The sequence below is a fragment of the Prionailurus viverrinus genome, chromosome B3, assembly GCF_022837055.1.
Source record: "Prionailurus viverrinus isolate Anna chromosome B3, UM_Priviv_1.0, whole genome shotgun sequence".
NCBI lineage: Eukaryota > Metazoa > Chordata > Mammalia > Carnivora > Felidae > Prionailurus > Prionailurus viverrinus.
In genome coordinates this window covers 16,660,463-16,670,579 of record NC_062566.1, presented here as the reverse complement: position 1 = coordinate 16,670,579, position 10,117 = coordinate 16,660,463, and the positions used below count along the sequence as shown (strand labels likewise).

At 38.8% G+C, this 10,117-nt stretch overlaps 1 protein-coding gene across 1 annotated transcript in view; it reads left to right on the top strand.

The window, feature by feature from the left end:
- Window positions 1-98: 98 nt before the first annotated feature.
- MCEE (methylmalonyl-CoA epimerase) overlaps window positions 99-10,117 on the top strand; it is a 29,095-nt gene continuing 19,076 nt past the window's right edge. Inside the window, exons 1-2 of the mRNA XM_047864103.1 lie at window positions 99-223; window positions 9,320-9,657. Of these exons, the coding sequence (XP_047720059.1) occupies window positions 178-223; window positions 9,320-9,657 (384 nt within the window). The 5' untranslated portion in view covers window positions 99-177. The remainder of the gene's footprint in view (window positions 224-9,319; window positions 9,658-10,117) is intronic.

The window sequence follows — 10,117 nt, the reverse complement described above, 5'->3', positions numbered from 1 at the left end:
TTCCTCTTTAGATGCACTGGGGAGCTCGTCCGCCGCACCACAAGAACACAGCGACGCTCGTCACGCCCCCCCCCCCCCATCATCGTATGCCCCGCCCCCGGTCGGGTTGCCCTGCCCCTCGCCCGAGCTCCTCTCCCACTCTGACGCACCTCGGGAAAGAGTGGGTCGCTTCCCAAAATGGCGAGCCTACTGAAGGCGGTGGCGGCTGTTTCGGGCGCAGTAGGTGAATACCTCGTGCGGCCGGGGTTCGCCGGGGGGTGGGGCGCGCGGGACGCGAGGCCGGGGGCTGGAGGAGGCGGCGGGTGGCCAGAGCAGCCACATCCTCTGCACTCTGTCTCCCCCACCCTCCCAGGAGGCGCGTTCCGGGGTCTCTGTCTGCACCTGTGGGCAGGAGGTATATCCAAGGAACGTCTCCGGTTAGCGTGGGGTTTCCATATAGTATTTGATTCTCACCGCCACCCTGGGAAGTGTGTGCAGTTGACGTTGCCCCTCTTTATACGTGGCTCCCAAAGAGGCGAGGGAACCTGCCCAAGGGGACTGACAGCAAGACGGGGACAGAAGTAGATGAAGTCAATACAATAGGGACAGTGAGTTTTAGCTTTACAGTGCACCGTAAGAGATTGGGGAGAAACTAGACAGAAGGGCAAGTAGTTTAAAAAAACGTAAACTGAACTCCCACGTACTTCCAGTATCCTGCTGGGAACACTTGGAGGTCAGTTGTGTAAATACCAAAGGAGTGTTTTTCCTTTCGTGAAGTAATATATTTACTATCTTGTATGTAAACAGGAAAGATAAAGGCAGACGGATCTGGAAGGTTGCTTGAGTCCTCTACACCTTCATTTAAAAAAAAAAAGCTGGATAGAATCAGTAATGACAGAAACTCAAGTTTTCTGACTCCCAGGCCACCCACTTTCTTCTCTTTCTCTTTCTTTTTTCTCCTTCATCAGAGGGCCACTATTTCCCTTAATCTGAAATTCCCTGTTAGGAAGAGTGCCAAGTGGTAATGTTTCAGAGTTACTCCTGGACATTTGTCCTGAAGTCTTCAGCTTAGCAACCTTCAAAAAGTGTTCAAGGGGACGAATCTTTAATAATGTTAGGCCTCTCTGCTAGATAGTGCTCTCTGTGTCCAAACTTACAGTTCTAGTCTTCCTTTGAAGTCCCGTCTCAAACTGAAGGAGTTCTTTATTGATCACTGTAGTCTTTCTTACCAGTCACAACGTTTCTTTTGCATTTATCATGGCAAGTCACCAGAGCTAAGTGACGAGCCACATACAAAGAAGTGCACCTTAATAGTTTTAATTGTCTCAGCACTTAGCAGTTTAAAGAGGTGATGTGTATACATGAAAAAATATTGTAACAGGCTGAGCCCACCTTGTTGAAATGAATCTAATTAATAGGTGATTCTCAGGTTCTTACAATAACACTCCTTCCTAGCCTGTCCTTCCTCTCCTTGGTAAAATACAAACAGTATCTTAGCTCACACACAATTGCAAGTAACCCTTTGCAAAAAAAAAAACTCATAAGACAAAGAGTCATCTCTCATTATCTCTGAGAAAGCCATCTGGGGGCACCTGGGTGGCTGGATCAGTTGGTTGGGCGTCATAGTCTTGATTTCAGCTGAGGTCATGATCCAGGCTTGTGAGATCCAGCTCCCACACTGTGGACTCTGTCATGGTCTGGAGGGTTGTGTACTGCACTGTCATCCCCTCTGCACACTCTCAAGGCTTTCTGCCCCTGCCAGTGCCTGAATTCCCACTGCACACCCTCAATTGCCAATCGCCTGCTCCCTGCCTGCACTCTGGAGGGTAACAACCCTCAACCAGCTCTGGCCTGCCTAAACCCACCAACTTCTCTGCTATTTGCTGGCTGAATCATACCTTCTCCCATAAAGTCTGAACCCCTTCCAAGATTGTCCCTCAAGTATTCTTGCTCAGCTCTAAGGTATCACACAGAGTTTCCTTATATCTCACAGTTACTATTTTATCATAGTTAATCATTCCTTTTACCAGATTTTCCTTGTTTAACAATGTGTCATTTCTACCTCTTGATTAGACCTAGACTATGACAGAATTGGTCTTGGGAGTGGTCCTAGGAGGTAGACCCCTAAAGACCGGATTTGGGGATTGGTTTGGTCATGCTCTTAACCTTGAGTGCAGTGCTGAACTTGCCAAAGGTGGGTGGTAGGATGCCAGTAACCCATGGAATACAGTTGCATCACAATTAATCAAGGTATGAACTGTGGTTGACAGATGAAGTGGCAACAGAAGCATGCAATTTGTGAACCCAAGTAGCTGCCATGCTTGACTCTTACAGCAGTAGTGACAACTGTAAGGCCTGTGATGTGGCCTGGATCCTTCTGAGTGCACTTGAGTGCTTGCAGGCAGAAAATGACAAACTGATGGGGCGCCTAGGTGGCTCAGTCAATTAAGTGTCCGACTTCTGCTCAGGTCATGATATGGTTTGTGAGTTCGAGCCCCACATTAGGCCCTGTACTGACAGCTCAGAGCCTGGAGCCTGCTTTAGATTCTGTGTTTTCCTCTCTCTGCGCCTCCCCTACTCATACTCTGTCTCTCTTTCTCTCAAAAGTAAAGAAACATTAAAAAATTTTTTTTTTAAAAAGAGGAAGGGAATGTAACTTCCAACAAGTCATACATTTATTGCAAGAACTGAGTACTAATATACATTTTTAAAAAAAAATTATATAGACATCTTGTCATAGAGAAAAGTAAAATGAAAACAGTGTTCTGCAAAGGCTGGCTTTGATTTATCCTCCTATTTCAGATGGTTCAACCGTAAATAACCCCACTTTTTCATTTATCATAGTTAAATATACATAAAAATTTGCCATTTTAACCATATTTAGGTGTACAGTTCAGTGACATTAAATACAGTTGACCCTTGAACAACACAGGTTTGAACTGCATGGTCCAATTACACTCACAATTTTACAATATAGTACTGTAAGTATATTTTCTCTCCCTTGGTTTTCTTAATAACATTTTCTTTTTTTCTAGCTTACTTTATAAGAATATATAGTATATACATTACATACAATGTACAAAACATGTGTTAATCAACTGTTTATGTTATCAGTAAGACTTCCAGTCAACAGTTATGTTTTGGGGTAGTCGAAAGTTACATGTGGATTTTCAACTGTGTTGGGGGTTGGCACTCTTAACCCCCCCATTTTGTTCAAGAGTCAACTGTATTTCCATATTGTGCAACCATCACCACTATCCATCTCCAGAACTTTTTCATCATCCCAAACTGAACCTCTATACCCATTCAACAATAACTCCCCCATTATCCTCTTCCCCTAGCCCTGGCAACCACTGTAAAACTTTCTCTCTATGAATTTGACTACTCCAGATGCTGTATATACAATATTATACCTTTGCATATCTTGTTTGAGGAAACGTAACACATTTAGAAAGCCAGTCATCAGAAGTGGCTTCAAGATGGTTGGTGAGAAGACCATATATTTTGAGCATTCAACAAGTGGATTTCACAGCATCGTATAATATTTTTGAATTGTACAATATTCATCATTTTGTGACTGGCTTATTTCACTTAGAGTGTTTTTAAAGCATGACACTTATGTGTCAAAACTTCATTCCTTTTTAAGGTTGACAAATATTCCATTGTAAGTGTACACCACATTTTATAATTTTCATCTGTCAGTGGACATGGGTTATTTCCACATTCTGGCCATTGTGAATAATACATGTATGAACATGGATATATAAATATCTCTTCAAAAGCTGGTTTTCAGTAGTGGGATTGCTGGATCATGTGGTAATTTTATGTTATGACTCCATCTTTAAGGAACATAATACTTCACAGAAAAATAGGAGAAGCTCAGAAAAACGAATGCTGTCAAGCACACACAGTAAATTCCAGTTTGGCTTGCAAAGGATTGGCTTCGTGAAAAGGTTAGTTTTAAAAATGGAAGTTGAACCAATTAGGAGACAACAGTGGCCAAGTTATAGGACTATGAGGAGACATTTACTTTTATTATGGAGTCATGTGTAAGTGGGGTAACAGAAACATGGTCTGTTTGCTGACTGTGATGAATAAAAAGTTATTCCTGACCATAGTTTTAAATAGGTCGAAAATATTATATGATGCTGTGAAATCCACTTGTTGAATGCTCAAAATATGTGGTCTTCTTACCAACCATCTTGAAGGCACTTCTGATGATTGGCTTTCTAAATGTGTTACATTTCCTCGAACAAGATATGCAAACGTTCAGACTTAACAACTTATTACATGTTCTAAATTAGATTATGTAAAGTTTGTACAACTTTGAAAATATGTAAGAAGACATTGAATTGTACACTTCAAATGGGTGATCCTTATAGTGTATAAATTATATCTCAATAAGATGTTAGCAAGACCTTATTACAAGTGATTGTCACAATTCTGTGAAACTTTATGTACAAATTTAACATACAGTGTCTTTAAACAGTAAGAACCATTAATGCATTTGAGTATAGACCCTTCCAACTAAACCTTTACTTATTTGGAGCCAATGTTTGGAAAGCCTGGTGTCTGAAATAAATGGATGGAAGGAAATGCAATGTTATTTTTAAGTCACGGCATTAACAGTATTTAGCAAGAGCCATATTGAGGGACAGATAGGAGTCAGAGTTAACACACACACCAGATTTGGTAACATATCTATTTCTTGCATATCAGATTTCCTGATATGTGGACATTATTTGTTTTATAAATCTGTAGATACTCATCTTTGCAATCCTATTGGATTTTAACGCTCCTGTTTTAAAATACCTGATGTATTTATTCATATATTTGTACATTGTAGTTTATTGTGAAACTATGTGGAATAGTCACAAATTACACATTATAGAGTTCAAAGTAATGCAGTTGTACCTTTCTGAGATGGAAGACAGAGAAACGTAAAGCTACACTTGTAAATTCCAACTAGTCAGAGGTCAACCTTAAATAAAAATATCTTTTAAAAGTTGCCAAGGACTTGGGGCTCCTGGATGGCTTAATCAGTTAAGCATCCAACTTCGGCTCAATTCTTAATCTTGTAGTTCATGAGTTTGAGCCCTGTGTCAGGCTCTGTGCTGACAGCTCGGAGCCTGGAGCCTGCTTCAGAGTCTCTCTCTCTCTCTCTCTCTCTCTCTCTCTCTGTCCCTCCCCTGCTCGTTCTCTGTCTCTCTCAAAAATAAACAATAAATATTTTTTAAAAGGAAACCTTTTAAAATAAAATAAAAGTTGCCAAAGGCAAAGGAGAAAGTATAACTTTTTAAAGGTTCACAGACTTTTCAGAAATCATTTTTTATTAAGTGTCTACAAGGATCTATATCACGGTACCCCTTTATTCCAGGTTTCCTGCTCCAGTTTGCTTGGTCTACAGAATTTCACATTTTGCCCATAGCATCATCCCGTTGTTGTTGTTTTAAGGTAATTCACATAACACAAAAATTCTTGAATGTACAATTTAGTAGCATTTATTACATTTATCATGTTGTGCAACCTTCACCTTTATTTATTCCAAGACATTTTCCCCACCCCAAAAGGAAATCTCATGCCAATTCAGTCAATCCCCATTCCCTTCTCCCTCTAGCCCTTGACAACCACTATCCTGCTTCTTGTCTCTGTGGACTTCCCCATTCTGGATATTTTATATAAATGGAGTCATACAGTATATGACCTTTTATGTCTGACTCTGTCACTTCACATAATGTTTTCAGGGTTCATCCATGTTGTATCATTGCTTCATATTCATTGTATGGATAATATTCCATTGTATGGCTATGAATCATCTCCCATAGCTTGGCTATTGGGGAATAGTGCTGTTGTGAACATTTGTGTCCAAGTTTCTGTTTAAGTCATGTTTTCAATTATTTTAGGTACCTAGGAGTGGAATTTCTGAGTCATATACTAATTGTATATTTAACTTTTTGAGTTTTCCAAACTGTTCCATGGCAGCTCTATCATTTTACATTCTTACCAGCAATGTAAAAAGCAGATTCCAATTTCTCCATATCCTCATCAACAGGTTTTGTTATGGGTATGAAATGGTATCCTGTTGTGTTTTTGATTTGCTTTTCTCTAATGGCTATGATATTGAGGATCTTATGTGCTTTTGGCTATTTTTATGTTTTTAACCCTTCATTTTTAAAAAATTTATTTAAGTAATCTCTATGCCAATGTGGCATAGAATTATTGAATTCTTACCAGCATCCCTATGTTTATTTTTACTCTATTCCTAAGGCTCAAATAAAACCAATATAGTGATGTTTCTTTTTTCAAACTAGTTTACATTTCTAGAGATAAGATAAGCCTGTAGAGCCACAAAGTCTTGACTTTTACATTACATAAAGATGTTATTATCTATTTTTCCTAACATAGAGTGAAGATTCATTTTATGTTCTATTAAAAAGAAACAGAACCAGTCATTCCAATAAACTTTTTCCTTTTCTCCCATTTCCAAATGGTAAGGTGGTTATGGAGAAAGACAGGCTATACTGAGGCTTCTAATGACATGGCTTGCTTGGACTTCCTTTTCAGTGCCAGAGGTTTAGAAATGTCTCCCAAAAAACTGGTACAGTATGTAAAACTTTACCTTTGCTTGGACATTTTGTTTGTTCCTTTGATATTTCTTTATGTCCCATTGCTAAGTAATAGGATGCCTGCCAAGGAAATACCAGTTGCCCCATCTCTTGTAGAGATAATACTGGTAAGGACAATTCAGAAATACCTAGACTCCGTATTTGACATACTCTTAAAATTTCACAGAGCAAAGGACTTATCCATTTTATTCTAAAGCTCATTGGCCCTACCTACCGTGTTTTTTTTTTATAATACAAATACTTCTGTATCGAACTTTTGTTGTAAAATGCACAGATAGTAGAGATGCAAAGAAAAAAGGAAAGAGCAGTTTGACCAATGATTTTTTAGTTCTCATTTTTTAAATTTTAATTTTATATAGAACACAAGCAGGGGAGAGGGGCAGAGGCAGAGAGAGAGAGAGAATCCCAAGCAGGTTCCATGCCCAATGCAGTGCCTAGTGTGAGGCTCAAGTCCACGACCCTGGGATCATGACCTGAGCCAAAATCAAGAGTCAGCCACTCAACTGACTGAATCACCCAGGTGTTCCGGTTGTTAGCATTTTAAAAATTCACTACCACTGTGCCCTTGAGATAGTTTCTGCATGCCACTCAGCAAACAATTATTGTATGTCAGTAACAATAAGAATGGCTGAATTTGTTGTGCACCTGTTATATATATCTGGCACTGTATTATATTTTTTACATCAAATGTCTATACAACAAACTTAACAAGGTAGATGTTTGGTAGGTAGTACCAGAATTTTTTAAAAACTGAAATAAAATACAACAGAATAGAAAATATCAGAGCACATCACACCTATTGAGGATTAGGTATGCCTTTCATGAAATTTACTTTCAATTGTACATTTATGTATGTGCTTACTAAGTTAGCATACGCTTGAATTTCATAATAAAATGAGTCCATAGAACTGGGCTGTGTCAACCTATTGATAATGACAACCTTTGGATATTTCAGTAACCAATAATACAGGCTTGAGCATACCAGAAGACTATCTTAGGTGGAATTTTGCCTTCTGCTGACCTATGATGCATCACATTTGTCAAGCAGAGTACCATGCACTGGTTACCAGTCCCAGAGGAGGAATCTAAACACTTCTGCCCATTGCATCTTGGTATCAGAGTCCATCAGAGATGGAACAATGCTTTACTTACATAGAAATGAGATAGGGCAAGATTATCTTTAATGGTGGGTTTGGTCCACCATCACCAATGGGTCTCTCCCAGTGGTCAGTGCAGGACAGTTTGCGCACGCCCCTCTTGTGTCACAGTACAAAGAACCCTGTTCCCTCTCTGCAGAGGACCACTATAACAGGTTTGCCGTATGATGCACACACGTTAAACTGAGACAAAAGAGCACTCACTGAGTCTGGAAGAGGGAAAGATATTCCCAGCACAGTGTGATACACAGGCTGTGTGGGCTCTTTATCTCTTGCCAAGGAACTTTTCATCCTTCTGTGGTTAAGTGGGGGTTAACATATGAGACTGCCTTTCCCCACAAGGTCTATGGTCTATAGTAGCGTTACTTTAATTTCCTTGTTATCAAAAATTTCGGTAAAAAGGAATTAACTATTTTTTAGCTCTGTGATACTAAGTACTATTTAAAGTATATTCCATTAAGAGCTAAACCTAATTGTTTAGAATATGTGTTCTTCAATATGCTATTTTGTACTTTTTTTTAATTAAGTGATGTAGTTTTACAAGATTATTCTTAGACCTCATATATGTATACAGTTTTCATCTTGGGGAGAATCCGGCTCTTAAAGTCCAGTGTTTTGGGAACTGGGGAAACAGTAATCCACAGGGAGGACACATTATAGGTCTCTTCAGTTTCTTAATGAAAGAAGTTTCTTCACATTCAGAAGCAATTCTTCTCGTCTTCAAAATTATAAAAAGAAACAATAAGAAAAAACTGGTCTCAGAGGGAATTCTCATAAGTTTAAGGATCCTCTTAATGTTTGCTTGTCTTTCTTTTCTTTAGTAATCATTAAAATAAAATCTTATTAAAGAGCACTGTAATGGGCATGGTTTTAATACATATTGCAGAATATAAGACAAAAAATTGGTTATAGGTAGAGGAGAAAATTGCTTGTTCTCATCATTAAATGAGTATTGTGTTCCTGTCAGCTTCAAACTTACCCCTTGTGAAATACAGAGAATAGCAAGTTATTCTTTTTTTTAAATTTTTTAATGCTTATTTTTGAGAGAGAGAGAGAGAGAGAGAGAGAAAACGAACGTGAGTGGGGGAGGGGCAGAGAGAGAGGGAGACACAGAATCCAAAGCAGGCTCCAGGCTCTGAGCTGTCAGCACAGCCCAACAAGGGGCTCAAACTCATGAACGCGAGATCATGACCTGAGTTGAAGTCACACACTTAACCCATGGAGCCACCCAGGTGCCCTGCAAGTCATTCTTAATGCTGTGTAGCTGTCCTTGAAGTATTATCAATAAATAGAAATTGTTATGAAAAATGCCATCTTTGTTTTAAATCTAAAAAGCTCACAATTAGTTTTTTAATTCCAGACAGTTGTTTCATGGCAGAGTGAGTAATTTTGACGTCATTTTTCCATTAAACTCCCCAATTTAATTTCAGTAATTAAAACCAGAATATGTATATAAATAATGTTTATATGTATTAGTCATTTAGTTTTTTTTTTTTAATTAATTTAATAAATCCATCAATTCTCAAGAAGGCTATCAATGGCTGTTCAATTTTTCAGGGCTTTTTTCCAGACTTCAGACTTCAGCTCCGAAAGTAAAAGCTCTTTCCACATCACAGTCCTCGCATCAAGTGGCAGGTCCTCTGTGGAACCTGGGTCGACTCAATCATGTAGCAATTGCAGTGCCAGACTTAGAAAAAGCCAAGGCATTTTATGACAATGTTCTGGGGGCCCAGGTAAGTGAGGTGGTCCCTGTTCCTGAGCATGGTGTATCTGTTGTTTTTGTCAACCTGGGAAATACCAAGATGGAACTGCTTCATCCACTGGGAAATGACAGCCCAATTGCAGGTTTTCTGCAGAGAAACAAGGCTGGAGGAATGCATCATGTCTGCATTGAGGTATTTTATTTTAATGTTTGGTGTTTCCAATTTCTCTTACAAAGTGTCTTTTACATTTTAAGACCATGTATTGTCACTGTCATCAGAAACTGGTAGTAAGTTATTTAAAGGGAATGGTAATTCTGGTCTTACTCAAAGGTAGATCTATCAGTATATTCTCTTGCCCTATAGAAAATTATAAATAATAATAATAACATCTTTTATTGAATTCTGGATTTAATGGCCACAATAAAGGCCACCAAAGCTGCCAAAACAGATTTACATCTTTGCTGTAGTGTTTATTGATTATACATGACCTTCCATATAATAGGAATACAGCTGCTTTCACTATCACAAGGTGATTAGAAGAAGCAGGTGAAAAGACTTTATACAGTAATAATTTCCGTATATATGCTAAGTATTCTTATGATTATTTTATATCCTTAAAATTCTAATACCTCGTTCCTTATTACAAAAGCAG